Source organism: Nannospalax galili, unplaced genomic scaffold, assembly GCF_000622305.1.
Source record: "Nannospalax galili isolate Female #2095 unplaced genomic scaffold, S.galili_v1.0 scaffold405, whole genome shotgun sequence".
In the NCBI taxonomy this organism is placed as follows: Eukaryota; Metazoa; Chordata; class Mammalia; order Rodentia; family Spalacidae; genus Nannospalax; species Nannospalax galili.
The window spans coordinates 1,918,835-1,944,060 of record NW_008354532.1 but is presented as its reverse complement, the minus strand read 5'-3'; the positions used below and the strand labels follow the sequence as shown (position 1 = coordinate 1,944,060).

Below are 25,226 nucleotides of genomic sequence, written 5' to 3'. Positions count from 1 at the left end.
TGATCCTATTTGCAATTAGGAATGAGGAAATATTACACCCTTGAAATCATTAGCAGCATTGGAAGTAGTCACTGAAATGTCCTCAGGCCTTTATCCTCTGGAAAAAGAACTCAAATGTCTGTAACTACAGTTTACTTTAAACAAATTATTTTCAATTTTAAATATAATTAATTCATTGACTATATTTACATTTGTTTATTAGAGAGGATATACATATAAATACAGCTTTTCTGGGAAATTCTTACTTCTTAGCTCACAATTGTAGTGACAACTTAAAATTGCTTACCTCCCAGGAAAAACACAAACACCTATTTTGCAAATGCATTAGCTAGCTTTCTGTCACTGTAATAAAAAGCCTGAGATAGACAAATTGTATGGAGGAAAGAATTTTTTGATAGCTTCATAGTTTCATAGGTTTCTGGCCATTCTCACCTTGCCCCATCCCTTTGAGGAAAGCATGTGGGGAAAATGTGGTGCCTGTTCACAGAGAAACAAAAGGGGAACCAATCCCAGCACCTCACTCAAAGGCATCTTTCCAATGGTCTAAGCCCTCCCACTAGGCTCCACCTCATAATGGTTCTAACACTTCCTAATAGTGCTATATGCTAGCAACAAAGCTTTTAGTCTATGGACCTTTGAGCACACATTTAAGATAAAAACATAATTGTGAATGATTCTGGAACTTTCCCCACAAGGAACTTAAATGTTTCTCAGATGTAAGTTTTAGAAGGGTTTATACATAATGCTAGCAGTCCCTTTTTTTCACTGAGAAAGTCTTAGGAATAGGTGTACTCTGGACTGTGAGAACACTGGTCTCTGTCACAAATCTTCTATTGAGGGCACACTCAGGAATTGGTATCTGGGAAAGCAGGGAAAGGTTGTAGGCTAAGCACACTGGATAACCTTAAGCATCACTGGTGAGTGATAACTCTCTTCTAGTTCATCTTAACTTTGTATTATTTTGTGCTTTCATGACCTTATAATTCTTGTCATCCATTCTTTTGTTTTCCTGATAATAAAGTAATGCATGGTAGAAGCATAACTGGATGCAATGGACTCACCTTTTGGTAAGAGCAAAGCCAGTCAATAAGCACAGCAGAAAATAAAAGAGTGAAGAGAGATAGCTCCCAAACAGTGTCTCCCCAACAGAGACAGTGAGGGGTTTTAATGAAGAAACTCATACATACTGATGCTCATACATAGAGACTTACCAGTTTTCATCTTGTATTGCATGTTCAAAAACAAATGGAACACAGAAGTATCTCTGAGGAAAGTATTTAATAATACAAGGAAAAAAGTTTACTTTGGGTCAGAATGATATGACAGCTACTTGCTTGATTTTGGATGATTTTGGAGGGCTTCATATTGAACAACAACAACAAATCTGGAAGGCATTTAACAGACATTTGAAGGGGTAGTAGCACTTCCATCCAGTTATTGTCTCTGAAAACACCTCCTAGAAGCATCTAGAAGTAATGGGTGAACATACGGAAAATGACTAAATGTACAAAGGGGAAACAAATTCCTCAATCTAAATTGCTATGTACTTCAATGTAGTGTCTTAAGTTTCCTTTTGCTAATAATGAAAATTGAGATGTCATATAAAAGTGTTACTTTTCTATAATGGGAACTCATGTTAATAAACTTCCAAATCCTATTTTAGTGACTTCATCACAAAGAATATTATTTATGTTCTTACAAACAATAAATACATGTTTCTATCTCTTTCAATACTCTTTCCTAAAATTAAAAAAAAAATTGTATGCCTGGGCTGGGGAGATGGATCAATGGTTAAAGCATTTCCCATCCAAGCATGAGGACAGGAGTTTGACTATCTAGAACCCACTTTAATGTCAGGTGGGATGTGCTGTGACCCACCTGTAATTCCAGCATTCTGAAGGTGGAGACAGGGGTCCCTGAAGCAAGCTGGCTAGCTGGACTATCATGGCACTCTGGGTTCAGTTGAAAGACCCTGCCTCAACAAGTAGGGCAGAGAGGTCTCAAAGAAGACTTCTGAAATCAGCCTTGGTCCTCCATGCACGCAAGTGCACTTGCCCTCTCATGGGTGTGCCCACACACATGCAGCCATGCATTTGCACACACATACCATACACATTCACATGAAAAAATGTTTTTAAAGTATTTGTACGTTGGTTCAAAAATATCATACTTTAAATTATTTTGTGGCTGAATTTAAGACTATAAAGTGACAACATTTGAACTTTGTTTTGAATTAACTATACATTTTCTTTTATATGGGTTTCTTTTATTTAACATTTAGTTTTAAACTAAAAGTTTCTTAATCTATTAAACTCATTAGGAATTTTTAACGTTTTTTTTTTAAATTTTAGGTGTATCTGTGTGTGTCTGGATGTATATATTTGCTAAGTTGTATTTTGTCCCCTTTAATTCCAAGGCACAATATGAGACTTAGAACTCAAGGGTTCCTGTTTTAGGGCAGAGTATCCAGTTCCTACCCTCCCAGTGGTCAGTCCTATGCTGTCCCCAGCACATACACCCCTAGACCCATAGTGGATGCCTGTAAACCTGTGCATATGTTTCTTTTCCATACATACATACCAATGTAGTTTAGTTAACAAATTTGGTACAGTAAGAGATTAGCAGCAATAAGAAAAAATCATAGTTATATACTATAGAATGTTCTTTAAAAGTCATGATTTTTTAATTTTTGGATTTTTCATATAATATCTTTAGACTTCAGTTGATGTCAAATAACTGAAACTTCAGAAAAACATGAATATAAGGATAGTGCTATCTTTATCTATATAATTACTCAAATCACATTCTTTGTAAAGAGTCTGTATTTCCAACAAGACTCAGTAAATGCTGTTCTAAATCTTTTTTCTTACTAATACACACAGATTCAAGATCTGTATAAACAAATAACATCCACAGATGGGATTTCATATCTGTGATTGACAGACTAAATGAGATTCAAGGTCAGACACACAGCATCCTTGACAGAGATAAAGCAGCAAATGAAAAGTCAGGGATAATGGCCAGTTGTGCTTATCAGTTGCCTTTTCCTCTGCTTTCGGGCAGAACAGTTCTGCCTCAGCTGTCACTCATGCCTGGTCTGGGGGTGACACAGCAGGAAATTGCTGTCTGATTTACTAAGCATCCTTCAGGCAAAGACAGTAATTAAAATATTCTGATTTCAAAATGCTAATTTTTTTGGCTCAGTGCTGTGGGATAAATGGCTCAGAATACAGAACAGATTCTTAATACCGTGCCATGCCAGCTGAAGCGTCATTTCATTTTACCATTAATTTTTATTAGTTACATGTGATACAGCCATGGGTATATTGAAGAGTGGTAGATTCACATGTACCACAGTGTATCATTTTAACATATATTTTATGTATATCAGTTTCAATAATGATAATGTTTAAAAAGTAGTCCTTGTTACTATTGATTAATTGTTCCCAAGGATTTATTAGATGTGTCCCTCTGGTCAGTGTGAAGGTAGTTATATGAAACACAATTAATAGTCACCGAATTTCTATCTTTTCCTGGTACAGTGCTCTCATTTTCACATACTTAATATTTCTCACCCAAAGACTGATTCTTCTTGATAATCCAAGAGATTTTTTTCACATCAAGAAATCTATTTGATGTTCATTTAGCACACTGACCTCCTTCCTCCTTTACACCATCCCTGCAGTCCAGTTATAGGAGAAGAAAAGACCAGTCTTGTTGCTCAACTGGTAGGCTTCAAATTTCCCACTCTTCTGGTTATGCCAGGCACGCACGCGCGCGCATAGGAGAAGAAAAGACCAGTCTTGTTGCTCAACTGGTAGGCTTCAAATTTCTTCTGGTTATGCCAGGCACGCACGCGCGCGCGCGTGTGTGTGTGTGTGTGCGCGCGCGCACACACACACACACACACACACACAATGTAAGAATAGTTTTTCTTCTTAACCAAGGGCAATGAGTTAAGAAGGTCTTAAAGTGCTCTGGTCTCAGATGCTTAAACTTAGCTTCCAAAACTAGTTGTGAATTAGCTTGGGTGTAAGGGGTAGAGAGCAGGTGGTATCTTTTGATAACTGGAACCTACAGGTCCTTCATAAAAGTATTCAACCCTACCAACAATCAATGAAATAACAAAACAAAACACTTGAATATGAATTAATTAATGCAGAGGCTGCAAGCTTACAACACTTAGTGAAAATTAAATGCTAATAGATACTGAGCACCTGAACAGTAGTGTTAGCATATCGTCAGAATTCGGTGAATCACTTCCATTTCTTTAATTATTCCTTCTGTGAGCACTACAAGCTATTTTCAGAGACTGAAGCAGTTCAGCTCATAATACTTGTCTTCCGAAATACTCCTTTAAATATAAAAAGAGCTCACAACCTGTTTCATTGGCCAGTTGTGGTTGCTCTTTTTCTATACATTGGAAGTTAAGCCCCAGGAAATCTAAGATGCACTCTAAAGGATTTCTTGGAAATTAAATTGTGTGCATTAGAATCTCACTCTTCTAATTCAATAGTAAAGACTATAAAGATTTTTAAGTGAATGGGTTATTTGGGGAAAAATAAAAGAGATATAATCAGCCTTTTGCCCCAAGGCATTATGAAGGCTTCTGTAAGCTCAGACTCAGGTGTCAGGGCCATTAGAGCAATGGTTTGGTTTTTGTAGCTGACCAGGTAAGCAACTCCTCTCCATTCACCCCTTTACATACACCCCTTCAATTATGACCTTGAAGATTGAATTCCTCATGGGACAGAGGAATTCGAGCTCTAAAGTGTTACATGAGTGTCCACCTCTTCCCAAAATCCCATCCACAATGGTGGCCTGGTGCCAGCTGTGTGTGCACCCAGCAGTGTTCAGTGGTTGCTGCAGATGAAATTCCAAGCTCTGTGAACCACTATCCCATCATCTTCTTTCCCTTTGTCTCTGCTGTTTCTCCCTATTCAGCAGTTCTGTGAATAGATTGGATTATGAGTATGGTTGTTGCTAGGACAGAAAACCCCAGGCGTTGTTTGGGGAATGGCATTTGTTCTTAGTTTTCTCCTGGAAACATAAACCCCTTTCCTTTTTAAGTAGCAACCCCCATCCCAGGTTCTCCAGAGCTAAGGTCAATATTTCAAGCTCATTAGGTAAGGATGCAGAGCTGACTGTGTTTCTGGGAGTCCCTAGAAGCTTGATGATGAGGAATCATTTCCCTCTGACTGAACCCTCAGCTGAATCAGTGCTTTTATTTTTACAGGAGGCGATCGAGATCGGATGACAGCCAATCATGAGAGCTACCTTCTCATGGCGAGCACCCAGACTGATATGGAAGACTGGGTGAGGTCTATCCGCCGAGTCATATGGGGACCTTTTGGAGGAGGTGAGTGGATTATAAAGTCACAGAATAGCAGTAAGGCAGACCCAGCTGTCCCCCCTTTGCTCCAGCTGTTGGTGCTACCAGCTCCAGTTTAAATGGGTGAATGGAAAATAAACAGTAAATTATTCAACGCTATAACTCCTAGAGGCATAATCTAGATCACACATCATTGTTAAACATCTGTATGTTGAATTCTAAAACTAAACAATGTTTTTCCTTTGGTTTTGAGTTTTCTGATTTTGACTAACAAATGTTATGGTGTGCAAAAATGCTATAATGAAACTTATTATGCATTGTATGCTAACTTCAAAATTAATAAAAATGAACAAATAAAAATCCAATAGTTACCTTCCATGAAACTGAAAAAAATGATTGAACAAGTAAAAAAATAAAAAGTTATAAGAAGTATACTACAAAAATGCACTAGCTAAGAATATCTAGCTATAAAACAAAGGAAAAAAACTAGCAGTTTTGAAAGCCATACAGGCATCTAGAAGCTCAAAGAATCAAAAGGAATGCCAACACTTTTGAGGAGAACTGACACGCTTTGGATAAGCTAAATGCTCTGGATTTGAATTGTTTGAATACACTCTCAGCTAAACAGTGTTGAAGATGCATTATGTAGAAAATATACCAAAAGTGCAGTGAATAGAGAAGAATGAAGAAGGCAGAAATAAAATGGGGTTTTCATCCTTCTGGAAATATGAAATGGAATGATGTAAACAGAAATGTTATTTAAAAATTTAATAAACGGAACTCCAAAATAAGAATACAAAATTATCTACAATCAAATGTATTTCCAATAATGTATGCTGATGTTAGTTAAAATAAATTATATCATTGTTAATGTAGACCTTAGCAAAGGATTCCTTGTAGCACACATGAGAGATATATACATAGCTGGTTCCCACCTGCTGACATTCCAGGGCCAAACCCTTGTGGCCAATCTGAAAATGTGATTGCTCAAAGTTCCCGTTGTTTCTTTAAGAGACTGTTTTCCTTCTGTCATCAGATTCCTGGGGCTTCTGAGTTCAGGAGGAGTCTTAATATCTGCTGAGGGAGATGTTTCTGTTGAGTGTTTTTATCAAGTGCATAACATTCTTTCTTTCCTCCTTTCCTATCTGTTCTCTCTTCAAGAAAAATGGGTGAAATCCAGTTATCAGTAGCTACAAGTAATCTCACCAGCCCAGAATCATCAGAAAGGATAGGCAGGACCTACACATGAATCTTCAAATCTACAAGCCTGGGAGGGACACTATAGTTATTTATTAGCTTATATAATCTATGCATGTCTCAGTGTGTGTGTGTGTGTGTGTGTGTGTGTGTGTGTGTGTGTGTGTGTGTGTGTGTATACATGGTAGAGGGCAGACATAACATTAGGGTTTCGTCTATCAGTCTCCATGTTCTTTTAGGAGACGTTCTCTCCACTGAATCTGAGGCTTACCATTTCAGCTGGACTGGCTGGACAGCGAGCCCCTGGGATCTGCCCATTTCCACCCTGCAGTGTTGGGTTTAAGGGTGTATTCAGCCATGTATGGCTTCTACATGGGTTCTGAGGATCTGAACTCAGGTCTTCGTGCTTGCACATCAAGCACTTTACGCATATTCTGAGCCTCTGCCTCAGAGATTTTACAAATGATTCAAGTTTATTTATATTTTAGTGAGTTAGTTACTTTTCTTTTACTGTGATAAAACACTGTGTCCAAAGAAACTTATAGGAGAAAAGTTTATTTGAGCTTACGGTTCCAGAGAGATTAGAGTCCATGATGGCAGGGAGACATGGTAGCAGGAGATAGCCAGAGGAGAAAGTGGAGTTTTCACATTGTCAAACAGGCACAGGATACAGAAAGCAACTGGAAATCTGGCAAGGCTAAAGAACTCTCAAAGCCTTCCCCCAGTGACATACTACCTCCAGCAACGTCACACCTCCTAAAACCTCCCAAAATAGTTCCATCAACTGGGGACAAAATGTCCAAATACTTGGAGCCTATGGGGAATATTTTTATTCAAACCACTACATTGAGAGAATGAATACATTTATTTTTGCAATGTTTTATTTATTTTTAGTTTTATTTATTTAATTTACTGCATGTAGGTAAGTGCACCCATGTCGTGCAATGCCCGTGGAGGTCAGAAGAGGCTGTCGGACCCCCTGGGACTGGAGTTACAGAGAGTTGTTAGCTGCCATGTGGGTGCTCGGATTCGAACCCAGGTCTTCTGCAAGAACAACCAGTGTTCTTAACTGCTGAGCCATCTCTCCAGCCCCTATTTATCTAATTTTTAATTCACTTGCAAAATAGCATCCTTTGGTGGTGTTTTCACACACTTTCATTTTGTACATCCCCTTCCCATCTCCCAGACCCCCATCTCCCAGGTATAAGTCCGCTGTTCTCTTCTGTCCCATGCTTCTCCTTTTACTTTCATGTCACCTGTGTTCTTGAAGTTTCTCCACCCAAAGCCTTTAAAGTGTCTTTATTCCATCTCATGGGCTGCTTTCTAGTTTCCTGGTCTATACCCACATTGGTTCCTACATAAATATGCACATAAAAATTAGTATTGGCAATTTTGGCCTTTTTTCATGTTTAGTTTTTGCAGTTCTTTATATATCCAAGATATCAATCCTTTGCATGAAGTATAGTTGGCAAAGATTTTCTTCTGTTTTGCAGGCTATCTGTTCACTTTGTTGAGTTTGTTTTTGAAAGATACATATTTTAGCACAAAGCACTCATATTAGAAACAATGCTTCAAGGAATAAACATCTCAGGTCCTCTTTGTTTAATGGTTAAGAAATTGTAAGGTGAACTTTTAAAGTGCTTATTTATCGTTCAGGAAATATTAGAATTTTCTAAAGTATTAGATTTTTCTAAAATTAACACAGTATATAGAAACAAACAGAGTGTTGCCTTTGCTAGATTAAAATTGTCACCCTTAACTTTGGATTTTAAATACTCATATCAACTAGTTCTAGTCATGGATTGAATTTTAAAGAATGTTCTGAACTTGAGTTGTAAACAATGCATTTATACGACTAAGAAACTTATTTATCTTATGTGTTAAGATTCCATGTAGTATTGCATTAAGAATAAGTTGTTCATCGCTGTAGGATATTTTAAAGCCACTTTTTGTGCCCCAGATTCAGATGATTAAGCCACTCAGGCACAGAGTAAATGAACAGTATTTACCAAGTGTCACAGTGTGGGTAACAGAACCGGGAAGAAGAACCATTTCCTCCTTCTGCTTTATAGCATAATAGTATGATCTGACTCTTCTATGGTAGTAAAACAAAACCCCATTAATACAAATTCATGCCTTAATAATAATATATTGGTATATATTTAAAAATTTTTAAACATATGATCATTAATAATTTTTTTTAGTCTTTAAAGTATATCTGAGTTGACTTCAAGAAAAAAATAAATGGAAGCAACTCAAATGCCCGTAGAATGTAGTGTGGTCTTGCACTGCATAAAGATACTTTCATAAATAACAGGCCACATTATACATTAGGGGGTCCATAAAATGATATCAGCTGATGATATTGTAGCCAACTTTATTTAAGTATACAATGTGGTAGGCTAACAAAATTGGCTGATGACCTTCTTCTTAAACTGTGTCTCCATTTTTGTTTGACACATGACTGTACATCCATAGAATGGCTCAGTAGCCATGAAAAAAAATGAATGAAGGACTAATTCATGCTGCAACGTGAATGATTCTTGAAAGCATTATTCTAGTAAAAGAGCCAAGCAAAAAGTCCTTATTCATAGAAATTATAGAATGGAATAGTATCAACAGAGATAGAAACTAGGTGCCGAGGGCTCGGATGGAGGGTTGGAAGGAAGGGAGTGATAGTAAAAGTGATGCAGTATTTTTTTTTTTTTGAGAAGATTAAAAAAAATTCCAGAATTGGCAGTGGTGATTGCTGAACATGCTATATGTACTAAAACCCTCTGAATTGTATACTTTAAATGTATGGATTTGACGACACATAAACTGTATCTCAATAAAGGCTGCTAGAAATGCCTAGATTACCACCATTCCCTTTCATAAGAGGACATGTTTCCCTTATGGGCACCAGAACTTACCAGGCCTAAGTAGAGATTTCCTGCTTTCTCTCCCCCTCTTCCTGTTACTCAAACATTCTTGTGGCCATTGATTAGATGGCACCTATAAAGAAATTTGGAAGAGCTGACATATCACCTGTCTTATGCTGCATGCCACCTTTGGACATCTTTATTTTTTTTTAAGTCTTCCTTTCTTTTATTTGAACAAAGTATGCATAAAACTAGTGACATTTTTCTCTTACTCATAATACACAGTTTTAAAGGTTTCCAGTATCATTAACAGCAGTCTGTAGAAGCAACAAGCACCACGTGCTTAGACACAAACACCCTCCACCAAAGGGCTAATATTCAGCTGGAATATATTTTTATTTTTTAATTGTTTTTATTTTATGGTTTTGAGTGTATTACCTGCATGTAAGCAAGTGCACCTGTGTTGTGCAATGTCCAACATTGAAGAGGGCATTGGATCCCCTGGAACTGGAGTTATGGAAGGCTGTCAGCTGCCTTCTGGGTCCTGGGAACCAAACCTGGGTCCTCTGCAAGAGCAGCCAGCCCTCTTAATCACTGAGCCATCTCTCCAGCCCCTGTGATATATTTCTAACCCCCCATCATGCTCCAGCGTAAGTCAAAACAATGTTATGTATAATTTGCCTTGACCAAAATAAAACACCTATACCCGTGTTGCCCTCACGGAGCTTTCCAGAAGAATGGCACTGACGTAAGATGCCCAACTGAGTTCACGTGATCTCAACTGTTAGCTTGTGCACAGATGGGGAAGTCCTGCGGAGGCTGGTGAATAATTTCCGTAGGTAGGCAATGAATGGTGAAATAGTGTATTTATACTAAGTGCTGTGAAGTACCAGTGGGATTGTGGACACCATTTAAATGTATGTAACATGTCACTGTGGACATTTCAGAATTTGGGCTTTTAAAAGGTTAAAATTCTCCATGAGGCCTGCAACCGAGCTCTGTTTAGGTTGCATATACATGAAAAAATTTGCCATCTTTGACATTCTTTAGCATGTGATTCAGATATTGTAAACCCTTGAGAAGCTTGTGCAGCACATCATCCTCCCCCAAATTAAAAAAGGCATGGGGAAGATGCAAAAGGTAGGAATTGTTTCATCAAATAAAGCAACCTGATTTATACCAAGTATTCAGACGGGTAAAAGGAACCAATGGGCATGTAAAAATTAGACACTACCCTTAAGGGTTCAACTTGAACACAAAATTAAGTGTTGAATCTAGATCCCTCAAATTGTTCTCTCTGCTTAAAGACCCCACAACCACTTCCTCCCTGTTAAGAATGTTGAGAATTGCATAGTATCTACTTAAAAGTAAATTAAAAAAATTGGGTTGTTAAAACATTTACCTTTGGAAATGTTCAGTTTTATTTTGTTTTGTTTTTCAGAAGTTTTTTTTTGTATTTTTAATTACACCTCTGTAATTTGCCACTGAGTTTGTGCCACTGAGTGAGTATATTGCCCATCCAGGCCAGAGGCATTGTACCCCCTGAAAAATGGTGGTTGTAAGCTGCTAGATGGGGGTGCTGGGTACCCAACTTGGGTCCTCTGTAAGAGCAATAAGTGCTCTTCTGAGCTATCTTTCCAGCCCCTAGTTCCCTTTTCACACTGGATTTCTTTTCAATTGTTTCTGATACAGTGTTCATGGAGGTGCTCTAGCCAGGATCAGAATGTAAGAACTCATTAACTATGTTAGATTTGAGTACCAGCATCCCTATACTACTCACAAAAATCAGCGTCCTACTACTACACATTTCTGTCTCTATAAGAAGAGTTGAACTGAGTCAGAGACCCAGCTAGACCTTGAGTGTGTTAGCTGTGAATAACTTATGATGGATAGCCAACAGTGAGCAAGGAATACAGGGTGGCTCAGTGGCAATGTGGCCTTGCCTCAGGCACAGGTTGACTGTGTGACTTTGGACATCTCCTTTTTTGACCTATACATTTCATTTTCTCACTTGTAACACAGGAAAACTGGACAATTTTTTTTTTAACTTCCTAAGTCCCAAATCCTTGGAAAACAACCCCTTCCCAATGACAACGTGCAGATCAATGAATTTTTCAGTAGCCTTAGGGACCTCCAAGTGAGCACCTATAGTCTGCCTTAGTGACGTTGAATTAGCTAGAGCGAGGATGCCTTTGTCTCCCTAGCAGTGTGCTTTGACATTTGCAGCAGTGTGCAGAACCTTCTAAGGGTCATTTCAAAGTCAAGGTTTTATTTGTCTGGACCTGCTAGTCAGGGCAATGCTGCTGCTGCTGCTATTGAAAGTGCCTTCTTGACACTCCTCCAAGTTGGGGAAGCTTCTGCTGAAGGGCTGGGGAGGAATGGGGGGCCATGGGGTCAGCTGGGGTTAAAGCACTAGCATGCCAAATCTGTTTAGGGAAGAGCCAGGTGGATGAATGATTAACCCAATGAGTAAATTATTCAGTGAACAGTACTGAAAGGATTGGAGGACATGGGAGGGAGGGGGAAGGGCTTGCGGGAACTTGGGGGAGTGCTAAAAGGAACCAGTTTTCGAACAAAACCAGAGAAATATGTTTATGTGTGTATAGGTATACACCACATGAGTTGTTTTGAAGTTACACCTGCAGATTTAATTTTTATAGATGCATATAGACATATACATATATGTAACATATGCGTTTTAGGGATATGCACCTTACATTAACATCCACACATAGATTTAACTGCATAAGACCTGGAAGGAAAATAAAAGGCAGATCCTGTGGAGGTTGCGAAGAGATGTAGGAATGAAGAAGCAGATAGATACCCACTCCCAGGAGGGGCTGCGTACTGTTTTCTGGACTGGCTGAGACAGACAGCTGCAAAGGTGTTGCAGAAGACAGGAACCCCCATGTCAGTGTAGACTCAAAAAATATTAGGAAAGGGGTCACAGGGCAGCAGGATAGCCTCCCATCCCTCCCCTCATGTTGTGACTGCACCTGCTGCATGTGACCAGCGGGCACTGAAGGCAGCAGCCGCAGCCACAGCTACAGCTGTGACGAGGCAGCCACAGCCCTGCCAGCTCCCGCCCAGCTCTTATTGAGAAAAGGGGAAGCTGGAGAAGGAGGAGGAGGAAGAGAAGCTCTCTGCAAAACTGCCTCCGGAACAGTCAAGGAGACTCCTGGAATGGCCACTGGACTCTTGGCGACTCCCTGGGGAGTTGGAAGATAGAAGGGAAAAGGGAGAAGCCTGCAGAGAGCATCAAAGGCTGAGGGTGCCATAAAAGGAACAGGGGAGTCCTTTGCAAGGAATCTATCATGCACTGGAATGCTTTCTGGAGAAGGTGCCAGGAATTTCCTCCCCTTTCTCTCAGATGAAAGGAGCCAGCCAGGGCTGTCCTGAAGTATCCTGAGGGGCCTTTTGGTCATTGTTCCTCTTTCCCTTTGCACAGGGCTATTTGCTGACCTTTCCAGAGGACTCAGTCCAGCTGAGAAGATAGTTCTTAATAAGACAAAATGAAACATTCCTTCTGTGCGAATGGTAGTCTTAACTTGCTTGCTGCAATTCTTTTCCTGTGACATTGACTCTCTGCAGAAACTTAAAAAATACCCTAAAAACTCCCTGAATTAGGTAAAACAAAAGGAAGGGGTATTTTCTGGGTTTTGTTTTGTTTTTACCAAAAAGGAGCATATGCGAGTTTACTTTACTAGGACTTGGATGATTAAAATCCTGGAGTTCTAGGAATCATCTCTTCAAACCTGACACATAACCAAACATGAGAAGGAGTGACTGTGAGCTTCCACGCAGAGGCAGGTCTTAAAGAAGCCTGAGCTGGTCTCACAACTTGGGGCCTGTATGATGCCTGAAGACCGAAATTCAGGGGGACGCCCCTCAGGTGCCTTAGCATCAACTCCTTTCATCCCTAAAACTACATATAGAAGAATCAAACGGTGCTTTAGTTTTCGGAAAGGTAGGTAGATGGAATGCTAATGTCCTTTTAATAAATGTACACCAGTTTTCAGGTCTGTTAGGCTCAGGTAGAATGGGAGCTCAGAAATCAAGAGCTTAGGACTGTACAAACAGGGTATGGGTGTGTCTTTACTTGTCTAGATTTATTTTTCAAGGTTCATATTGATCTGTTTATTACTGTCTGTGAGTGGATGGGGGAGGTGGGGCTTAAGAACGGTGGTCCTATAGGTATCAACTTGATTGACAAGGAGCTAAGCAAGTTTTAAAGGAGGGGCCAGAACTCTCTTGGGTCCTTCCCACACCCAAATCTAACATCCTGTTCTGACCCCTTGAAACAGATTCCCTTGCAAGTCCCTGTTCCGCGTCCCACCCCTTTGGTTTCTAGCTTGCTCCTGTGCTGCCTTGCCTCCTGGCCAAGAAAAAATTGACTGATTTTCTGCTGTGACCTACTGCCCCTTTCAACATTGGCCAGAAATAGGAACTACTTTGACCTTCTAAATATATGCTAAAATGGCTTTGGGAAAGGACAGAGGATGGGAAGATAGGACTTACAATCAATAACACAAACTAAGACATTTCTGAATCCAGTTGCTTTTGCAGAGTTAAAGGATATAGCGTTAGTGAATGAAATGTTTTTAGAAAAGTTTTTGGTGTAAAAATATTTTTCAAAATTCCTCTTGCCTTAAAGTGACAGTAATTAAACAGAATGGCTATAGAAACAAAAATGGAATAATTATAAACTTTCCACCATTAATAATCACTGATTTTGTCAGCAGCTAAGCCGAATGGCATCTAGGGTTGTTACTTTCTGTCCTTTTTTCTTGGTTCTGTCACCTTTTAGTTATCCCTCGTTACTTATTAATCCATCAAAAAAGAAAAATATGAAAAATAAAATACATAAAATACAGTGGGGACTTTAAAAAAGTGGAATCTTTATTTCTTCTGAGATTTTTTTCTCCTTGAGCAGTGAGGATCTGGCTGTGACCATTATCAGGTGTTATCAACAATATGTTCACTTATATTCTGATTTTATCCACAAGGAAATGAATTGAGGGATACATACTATCTCATATTTTATATATCTATGGGTATCTGGCAGCTACTGGTAGATTACATCATCGTCAGAGAAATTGTCAGTGACAGAAATTGAGAAAGGCCCAAGGACTATGCTGAAAGGGCATTCCCCTTTTCTTTAGTTCCCCTGTGGCTTTGCAGTAACTTGAGAAGTTCCGGGGTTATTAATGCATCTTTGAAGGACAAAGCAAGCATTTTCACGGTTCCCACCTTCTCTCCTGCCGTGTTAGTGTACACGCAGCAGATGTGTGGGAACTCCTGGGTGCTGTGTCTTTTGTCTTCCTCTCTCTCTTCTTAAATACCAAGAGGAGAAGGCAGAGCCTGAGAAGAAAGTCTCCCCGAGGGCTGCCACGTGGACACACTGAAAGAGGTTCCCTCTATGATCTCCTAGGGACTAAGCTGGCATTTCCACACAGTCTTTCGGTTGGTGAGATGTTCAGTCAAGGATTGAGAGAGGTTTCTCTTACAATGCTCTACAAAGGGAGCAGGCACAGGGAGCATGCAAGCCTCTCCAATCCTTAGCTGCTGGGGCTGCAGTTCTGTGGAGCTCAGGGAGGAAGGTCCTCACTGCTGCACAGACTCTGGGCTCTGTACAAGTTTGCTGTGTGCTGCACTCATCAGTCTCCCGCGCCGTGGCTGCTCCAAGTACAGGGATTTCACATCTTTAGTGAAGTTTTGATGCTAACAAGAACCCCTTCCCACCCAATCCCAGGTTCCAAACCATGCCCTGTTAGGAAGTGTTTTTGTGCTTTGCTAACTCTGGGGCTCAAGTGTTCCCCCCCGCAGTGGACCTGGGTTTCTGGGCTCCTCCCACATCCTCTTGTCGGTTCAGCAAAAGAATGAAGAACGTGTGCAAAGCTAGGAAAGCACCAGAAGGAACACAAAAGGGTTGAGGTAGCTGTTTTTCCTGACCCATATTTAATTTTTTTGAAATTGTGCCAGAAGGAGAGACTCCTCGAATTTTTGCAGCTGTAAAATGCTGTCAGACTGAAGGCTGAATTGAGGAAAGTTTGCAGGACCTGGTGGGAGGACAGCTGGCATACCGCACCACCAAGTCCCTTCTCAAAGGCCTTTCTTTGGACCTCTCCTGGCCTTCACCGCCCTTTTCGTCTCCCTTTCTTTGTTCGGGTACTAATTAAGGTCACTGAAAATGCTTGCCCAGTAGTTTTTAAAACCTAGGACCTGGGAAACAGCTATTAGGCAGGAAGCAGGGAATTAGGTATTTAGGATTTATGTTTTGGTAAAGAAAAATTATAATGTGGCTTCACCTTACTGATTTTGAAACTTAAAATTTTTAAAAACTATTATTTTTATTTTATGTGTGAGTATATTGCCTGCATGTATGTAACTGCACCATGTGTGTACAATGCCTGCAGAGGCCAGAAGAGGGAGTTGGTCCCCTGGAAGTGGAGTCTCGGATGGTTGTTAGCAGCCATGTGGGTGCTGGGAAATGGTCCTCTGGAAGAACAGCCAGTGTTCCTAAGCACGGAACTATCTCTCCAGCCTGAAAATTTAAATTTTCAACGTCTGCAAGCTTAATATTAGGAGTAAAATTTATGCTGTGATTAGAAACTAGAGTAAAATTTTAACCACTGACTTTAACTTTTTTTTTTCAGCCTGAGACATCCCTTTTTTGGAGATTAATTGTGCATTCTGCAGCAGCTATGCATACACTACAGCACACTATACTAAGCACTTTGAACATCACAGCTCTGTCTTGAGTACTATGATTGATTCTGTCACTTACCTCCCTGTGCCTTTTTGCTACAGGCATGCCTGACACTTCTTCTAACCTAAGTAGCAGCTCTTCAAGATGACAATTTCATCTTCCCTCTGTCCATCACCACAGCCCTCACAAATTCCTACAAGACACAGTTCATCTCATATAGCATTGCTCAATCTGTATTCCTACAACATGCTATCAGGTTCCACAGCTCAAGACATTTTTATGAGCCTTTGTTGCCCACAGAGGTAAGTCCCACTTTGCATCATCACCAATACATTCTCACCAATCCCATAGGTTGCCTAGATCATAAGTCCCCTGATTCTCTAGGCTAACCCACTCCTCCCTACTAAACACCTACTCCATGCCGCCTCTTTGTTCATGTTGTGACCTCTGCTATTTCTTTCCTCCATTCAAATTCCATACTTTGTTCAAGACATTGTTGGTTCTCGCTTCACCAAGCCTTCTATGTTCATCAGTGGCACTCCTACTCTCCAGCTGTTATGTTTCATGTATTCTGCATCTCGAACACTGTATCTTTATATCCACCTTAAGAAGCACATTCATAATAGACAAACGTTGCTTTATTTCTATCCAGTATGAAGTATAGCAATAGGACTTTTCAACTGGGACTCAAACTCGATTATGAACTTGTCTTGTCGGGTATGGCATATCCTCTTCCCTCTGGCCCATAGGTAATTTGAATTAAAATAGAATGACTTCATATTGGGTAGTGGATAAAACCAAAATTTATCTTCAAAATGTGTATGCTGTTTATGTTACAATCATGTTTTGGAAAATTGATTTGTTCAACAAAATGCTACTGTCCAAGTCCATCTAATTTTAAACTGTGTTAGAAATGAATGTGTTTGATGAATGGGTCAGTGGTTCATATATGGAAGCATTCTGCTGCCTTTATCAAGTGGTTCTGGGGATGGAACAGAAACAAAGTGGGTGCTACAGATTATGAATTCACAGGCTCTTCACATTAAATAAATAAGTGAGTAATTATGAGTCTATGATAAACATCATACTAAGTGCTGTGTGGAGTCTTAGGTGCTCATGAACAAAAGGATGATTATATAGCAGCACCTGGAAAGGTACTGAATTACTTAAGCTACATTAAATTGGGTTTCTCCAATATGATCTTAAAAGCGTGTCTGCAACAACAACAATAATAAACACACCCAACAATACCTGAGTGGAATTGATATAATATAGTGGAAAAAAGAAGACTCCAAATTATATGTACCTGTATTTGTAATGCACATATGATACTTTGCAAATGTGAGGCCTCTGATACGTAACCTAGCACCTTTCAATCTGTTTTTCTGGTTTGTGGAAGATGTGAAGAACATCTGTAAATGTCAAATAGGGAAATAACATGCAAGTTTTTTGGCTGGATTCCTGGATCTAATGATGTCTATAATTATTCTTCTGCTCTGAGACCTGGGCCACTCTGTCACTGTCTTCACACTGAATACTGCCTTTATTTTCCTCATTCCTTCTTCATTCCGACTCTGCAGTTCTTCTCACAGTTGGCTAAGTACTGTGACTGTTGGCTCCTTAAACTAAAAGTTCTCTATAAGATTTATTTATTTATTTATTTATTTATTTATTTATTTATTTATTTAGATATTTATTTTGCCACTAGGAGGCTGGGGGCAAAGGTGAGCTTTGGCTGGCTTTCTTTGTTCTGTACTAAAATAGATGTCTTTTATTTTGACTGATCCATTTACCAAGGGTGAATGTTTATCGAAAATGTTCACAGTCCTGATGATACAAAAATTTATCTTCAGCAGAGCTGTATTCAGCAAGAAGAGATGGAAAGCAAATTTCCTCTGCTGAGCTTGTGACCTCTAGATAAGACAGAATATTCTGTAATAACCAATAGCAGAGAATGTGAATAGCAATCAAGAACTTTTGTCTGCTTGTTTGTTTCATCAGTAAATAAGAACTGTTTTATTTTTATATTCTATGGACACAACTAGTTTTATTTTATGGAATTATTCATTTACTTTGATTGGGAAGCTGAAGCTAAACACAATTCATTCTGTAAGTGTCTATGGAAAACTGTTGTCTCATTCACATTAACGTTGCATTCCAGGGATAGGAGCCAAAAGAATTCCCAAAGGGAAAAGGGAGTCCAGGCTAAGTATGACAAATCTGAAAATCCCAAACCTGAAATTTCTTAGTGCCGACATGATTACCCAGGAGAAAATTCTACATCATAAAACTTGTTTCGAGTGCATTATTTAAAATACTATATAAAATTAACTTCAGCCCATGTGTGTAGATGTACATGAAGCATAAATGAGCTATATGTTTAGCCTTAGGTTCCATTGCTAAACTATCACATTATGTGTATGAAAACTATCGCCAAATCTGAAAATACTGGAAATCAGAACAGCTTCAGATTCACACATTTCAGACAAGGGATGATCAATCTTTATGAGTCTTGGAGTACATTAGACCTGGGACCAGGTCCAATTCAGTGCTTGTGTGTGCTACCATGAGAAATTTACTGAAACACCCTGAAGTTTATGGCATGCATGAATTTGTATAAATATTAGAATGATATATACATTGAGAGAGATTTTATAAATATAGGGGCATATATACGAAGATATCCATCTTCTAATATTTATAGAATAATATAAATTATTTCATTAGTTAATTAATTGTATTATTATAAAGGCACAATTCTCTTTTGATAACAGAGGGACAGAAGAACATCTAAATAATTACGAAAAGTATGTTGAGAAGTCAGAGAGGAAACATGAAGTTATGAGTAGGGGGTAGAGGTTGAAAGAATGTCAGGAAAGACTTAATTAGGAAAAGATACGTCAAACCTTGCAGGATAAGGTTTCCCTCTAATGGCTCTGTCATGCTGTATTTAGAAAACAACTGTAATTAGTATGATTTGAAAGCGTGTTTGTGAGTGAGCCACAGAAATGAGTGTGCAGATGACGTGGTACTTGGCACATAACAGTACTAGTGAAATACTTGTTGATAGAATGATCTATAGGGATAGGGATCAGATAGTGGGGACTTCATTACATGAAAGGTTTGTTTGCAAAGACAGACAGCATCACTGGAAGGAATGGAGCAGAAGAGGTCAAGATCTGGTTTAAAAACTGCAAAGATGACTAATGTGTATAGGTATTTCCTAGGAATTCAAACATTCCAGAAGTTCATGAAAATTGTAAGACTCAAGGAGCTCAAAAAGTTGTAAGGCTCATGAAGCCTCTCACAGGGGAAAGGACAACCTTAAGTGGAAGTGTCTACAAGCTGAGCAGAGAATCCTAGAGGTGCTTTCATGAGTTGTCACCCATGTTGGGGTTGATATTTTATAGATGCCTTTGAGTCATCCGTGGTCTTGTAAGTAACCCCGTCACCAATGTGCCTGTAAATAACTGCAATAGACTCATTGTTTCTTTTGTCTGTCACTGGTGCCCTCTTTGTGGTGAATGGATGTCTGCTCTTTCTCCTCAGAAAAATTCATGTTAATAGTCACTTGTGACAGTGTTGGCTTGGGTTAGGAACTCTGGTCTTCAAAAAGAGGCATGCAAGAAATAGTATCTAATCTCATGTGATGGGCAAAGAGTTTGAAGGTAAACAATGTGATTAGATGAGTGAAGAAGGGAAGGATCTCAGTTGACTCCTAGATGGTATTTTGTGATGTGGGAGGACAGTCAGAACCAGTAGCCAACATTGAAATTAGAGGAAGTAAAAGGGGTTTAAAAGAAAAAGAGACCATTTAGCTTGTTTTAAATTTCCTGAATTTTGTCCTAGTTATAGTGGCCCACATTTGCAATCTCTGTCAATACTCAGGAGTGTGTTGGGAGCAGGGAGAGATGAGTGAGGCAAGAAGATCACAGGCTTGAGGCCAACCTAAGCTACATAGCAAGTCCCTGTATCAAAAGAACAAAAAAAGGGAGAAGTTTGAAAACATTTTTTGAAAATGTTTTTAGATATCCACCTTGAAGGGTCAAATAGGCACTTAGAATTCTAAAGTTTGTGACCATTAAAATAAAATAACCCAAATTGAGATACAAATCTAGGAATAATTAATATCTGTGAGTTTAGACAGAGTCCAGCAGAGGAGCTAAGGTAAGCAAAATATACATAGAGCTGAGGACAGAATTCAGACAGCTAATATACCTGGGTGAGGGCACAGAAGACACAGGGGCCTCTGTGAGCTGAGAATCCTTTGCGTGGAAAGTGGCAGGAGGAGGAGTGAGTTTGGTCTTGGTGCTTTTAAAAAGGAAGGAACAAGGCATAATTTAATAGAAAAACCAAACACAGCTGCCAAAGATTTAGCAACTCAGAAGTTGTTGATGACTATAGGCAAATGCCATTTTAATACAAAGGCAGGTCAGATGTCAAATGGCAAAGGGTTAGCAACTAGACAGACCCAAGTAGGAATCAGGAGCAAAGAGGATAGTGAGGGTATGGATGGTCCACGAAGACATGGCTTTGCGTTGATTATATATAGGAAATGTGTTGACAGCTACCCCTTGCTTGTGGGATTATGAGTCTCATGTGGAAGAAGGAAAGTATGTCACACTGCAGTTGAAAGACCCTCTTTACATTTACCTGTGTGGTTTGTTTTTCTAGTCCAGTGAAAAGTCATCCCTTGGGAGGTACTCTGTGAGGCCACTAATGTCCATCCAGGGGAAAAGCACAGCACAGCAATGTCACCTAGGCAGGCCAGGGGCAGCACCCTCAGGGAGTGAAATCTTGCTGGGAATTTAAATGGGCATAACTGGGATTCTCTGCATGACTCAAACACAGGAAATACTCTTCTTGTTAGTCTTTCTAACCAATATGTCTCTTCTGAATGCTGTAGGGAAGAGGAAGGGGCACATGAACTGCCCTTTCCTAGCTTTCTGATTCCAGTTCATCTTGTCACATTAAAAGGGGAAAAGGTCAGCATACAGAGAAAGGGTAAATTGGGGAAAAGGTGGCCTTTTCTGTTAATTTTAATATTTGAAAGTTCACTGCTCCCTCAAAGATTTTTAAATCAAGCAGTTTTTCCCCTTAAGGTACTTTTTCCCCACCAGTAATTTCCTTAACAAAGATCATTCTTAAGTAGGAGGTGAGCTCACACCTACTATTTGTAAGCCAGAGAATTTTGGTCTTTTCTATCCCAGGGCTACAGAATAGGGAGTCTGTGTGTATCTGAAGTCTTTACTAATACTTTAGAAGGCCAGCTCTTACAGCAGAAAACTGGTTTCCCCCAAGGAATTATACATCATATGTATAGTATGGGTGTGCTTTATCTCTTTTATATACCATATTGTTCAATGCATAACATTTATGTGGTAGAAACTGATTCTTTGAACAACATTCTTACTGAAATATCAGAGATCTTTCTTTCTCTTCTTTTTGTTCTAACCTTTTCCCCAACTTACATTTTCTGTGTATGCTGACCCCTTCCCCTTTAGTGTGGTCAGCAGGACTGGAGGCAGAAAGTAGGACAGTCCAGATTTCTTTCTTTACACCCTTTTCTGCCATTCTATGTGACAGTTTGGCTCTGAGGGCTCTGAGATCCCTCAGCTGTAGACAAATCTTAGCTCTACCATTTGTTGGCTTTGTTACTTTTCACAAGTCATTTGGTAAGTTAGCCATAAAATAGCAGTAGAGGGGGTGCCTAACTTGTGGAGTTCAGTGAACTTAAATGAAAGACATGCAGATAAACTGGTAAAATGCCTGATGCACAGAGCTTGGCTAACATCACTTTCTAGAGCATAAATGTGCTCTGATACTTTAGATTATTAGAAAATAATGATTAGTGGCTATTGCAATTGACTAACAAAGGTCACCGATTCTCAGAGGTGAGAAAAGGTTTAAAGTGAATGATCTGGACATGGATGAACTTTCATTCTGTTTCTATTATGGTGTAACTGAACTGGAGGAAAATATTGAATCTCTCTGAACCCATTTTCCTCATCTATTAACAGGGAACATAATAATTACCTTATATATGTTAAGGGCTTAGTATATACTAGTATGTAATAAATTCACTTTTCTTGCTATACTTTCTAAGTAAATTCTTATTTTAACCCTAAGACAAGCCTGCATGTTCAGAGAATCTAAAATAACACACACCTGAGGCAGAATATCCCATCCTTTAACACCTACTGAATTATTGCCAAAAAGGACTTCTCAGACTTTTAAAAAAAAGATTTCATACCACTGTTCAATATAACTAAATTCTGAGAGTTTGGTTTTGATTTGTAGCACACATAGAATAAGGATAGCTTTCTAAGAGTTTTTCCTAGGTTTGGAGAGAAAGTTTATGCAACATACTTGTCAACCTCTACCAATACTCAGAGAAAAACCTCACAGATACATAAGATTTATTCTCTTATGTAAACACATTATTTTTAAATAATCTGACAATACCTTGAAAGTCTAATTTCTGATTTTGACAGGACAGCATCAAAACATACAAACAAAAACATCCCATCTGTTTCCAAAGAACTCCTCATGAAAAGAGGTACTTTTCTCCCTCCATAAGCAGTTTGTCAAAAGCTTATTATAACAAAATGAGAATGTCACCAACATCAGTATCATTATTGATGGGTCAAAACTTTGTTTTGTTGTAAATAATAGACATCCAGGGCTGTCAGACTTAACAGGAATTGAAAAAAAATGCTGCTTGTTTTTCTTGTATTTCCTCTAACTTATAAACCATCTTGAGGAAGGTACTGCTGGTGTTGTGTTCAGTATTTCAGTCCCAGAATCTCTGTTGCCCTTTCAGCCTGTGCCCTGTGATTGCAGCCTAGTGGTCTGAAATGACTGATATGATCATATGACTGATATGATGTCTAGCTTCAAGACAGAAAATATGTTCCATTCACAGCAGCAACAAAATGATTATAGAGGGATAAAATACCTAGAAATAAATTAACCAAAGAAGTGAAAGATCTCCACAATCAAAACATAAAACAGTGATTAAAAATTTAAATCCGCAAAAATGGAAAGTTACCCCATGTTCATGGATTGGAAAAATAAGTACTAAAATGTTCATTCTAGACAAAATGATCTTCAGATTCACTTTGCAACCCTTTCATGATAAGGATTAAGTCTTCACAAACCTTAAAAATCAAATTCTAACATTTATACAGAACCATAAATGAAAAAAAAAAAAAAAACAAAAAACACAGCAGTAAAAAAATCCTGTGTCTCCAAAACCATCTTGAACAAAATAAGAAGTATTAGACCACTTGACTTCAGACTAGTCTACAACCTGTAGTGATCAAAAGAGGATGACTGGATGATAAAATTGGATATTCAGATATGCAGGAGAATTAAACTAGATCCTTACTGCTTATGAGTTACAAAAATTAGCCTGGGTCCTGTCCCATTCCTTGTCTTGGCACCCCAGACACCAGGGGAAACACCACTGCTTCCTGATCCTTTGCATCCAGACCAACCCAGTTCTTTTTCCAGTCCCCAGGAGCACTCTGAGCATGAACCTGCCCTCACCTACTTCCACTTCTCTGGGCCTGCAAGGCCCGCAGGCTTCTCTTTGGGTTTTGCGCCCTCTGCGCCTTGACTCCCCCAGCCTCATTCACCCTCCCATCTTCTCTGACCTTCTCTCCTAGCCTGGGTCTTGTCCCATTCCTTGTCTTGGCACCACAAACACCTGGGGAACCACCAGTGCTTCCTGATCCTTTGCATCCAGACCAACCCAGCTCCTCAGTGCAGTCCCCATGAGCCCTTGGGGCCACTTCCTACCCCCATCTTCCTTTGCATCTCTAGGTGGTATGGCCACCAGCTGCCCTAGACCAGTGTCTTTCCTGGGCCCAGCTCCCAGGCCAGTCCAACCCCCAAATTCCTGAGGCCAAAATATTTCCTGGAGGGATCCAAACCTTAGGAGAAAGCCTGAGAGCATATGATCCTCATATGACTTGGGCCTCTGTAGGAACTCCTGAAGACAAAAGCAATCTGGCCACTCCAATATAAAATTGAGAGAACCGGAAGCTTAGACAGTGAGAATTGGAAGCTTAGATGAACCAGCTTTTCATGCCCAAAAAGTAAACCACAAAGGCACATAAGGTTTACAAAAAGAAACAGACCTAAACTTGAAGACTTGAGTCTCACATAAGAATCAGAAACTACAAAAGAAATTCAAATGTCAAAATCATGGAGAAAAAATAATAACATGAAAAACCAAAATAACTTATCCCCACCAAATACCAATAGTACTATAGAGGAGTACAATGAGAATGCACTAGAGAATATGCAGGACATGGAACTCAAAAGGACAATTATAAACATGATAAAAGAATTCAGTGAATTCAAAGAACACACAAAGAAATCAAAGAACTAAGGAAGATAGGGATACACTTCTAAATGAATTCAGAAAAGAGCTAGAAATACTGGACTACTCAGGCTGAAATGAAGAAAGAAGTGAAACACTCAGTAAGTCAATTAGAAACGGCAGGAGAAAGCCTCACCAATAGGATGAACAAAATGGAAAACAGAGTATCAAGAATGGAAGATGAAGTGGACGAACTGGACCACTCAAGCAAAATTTATGAAAAATTGAAGAAATCACAAGAATGGAATATGCAGGAATTGTGTGACACCATAAAAAGACCAAACTTACAAATCATAGGCATACAGGAAGAAGAAGAATCCCAAGATAATGGCATGGACCAGATCTTCCACAGAATCATGGAAGAAAATTTTCCAAAATTAAAGAAAGACATGCCCATACAAATACAAGAAGCATATAGAACACCAAACAGACAGGACCAGAGAAGAAACTCTCCCATGGCACATCATACTAAAAAAACTAAACGTACAGAATGTTTGAAACGTACTGAAAGCTGTAAAAGATAAACAACAAGTCACATATAAAGGAAAACCAATTAGGATTACAGCTGACTTTTCAGTGCAAACTATGAAAGCCAGAAGAGCCTGGACCAAAGTATTCCCAGTTTTAAATGACCACAGATGCCTACCCAGATTACTATACCCAGTCAAATGTTTATTATAGTCAGAGGAGAAAGAAAAATCTTCAATGACATAAATAGGCTGAAGGAATTCATGTCCA

The 25,226-nt window shown here is 39.2% G+C and overlaps 1 protein-coding gene across 8 annotated transcripts in view; it reads left to right on the top strand.

Annotated features, from left to right (window-relative positions):
* Arhgap24 (Rho GTPase activating protein 24) overlaps window positions 1–25,226 on the top strand; it is a 482,355-nt gene that overhangs the window by 406,596 nt on the left and 50,533 nt on the right. For 6 of the 8 annotated variants that reach the window (XM_017802855.2, XM_029555325.1, XM_029555324.1 and 3 more), the window contains one exon: window positions 5,237–5,359. In XM_017802855.2, coding sequence (XP_017658344.1) covers window positions 5,237–5,359 — 123 coding nt within the window. Of the gene's footprint in view, window positions 1–5,236; window positions 5,360–12,544; window positions 13,358–19,433; window positions 19,535–25,226 lie in introns of those variants that run through there. The other 2 variants (XM_008851758.3, XM_029555328.1) reach the window with 2 other exon arrangements.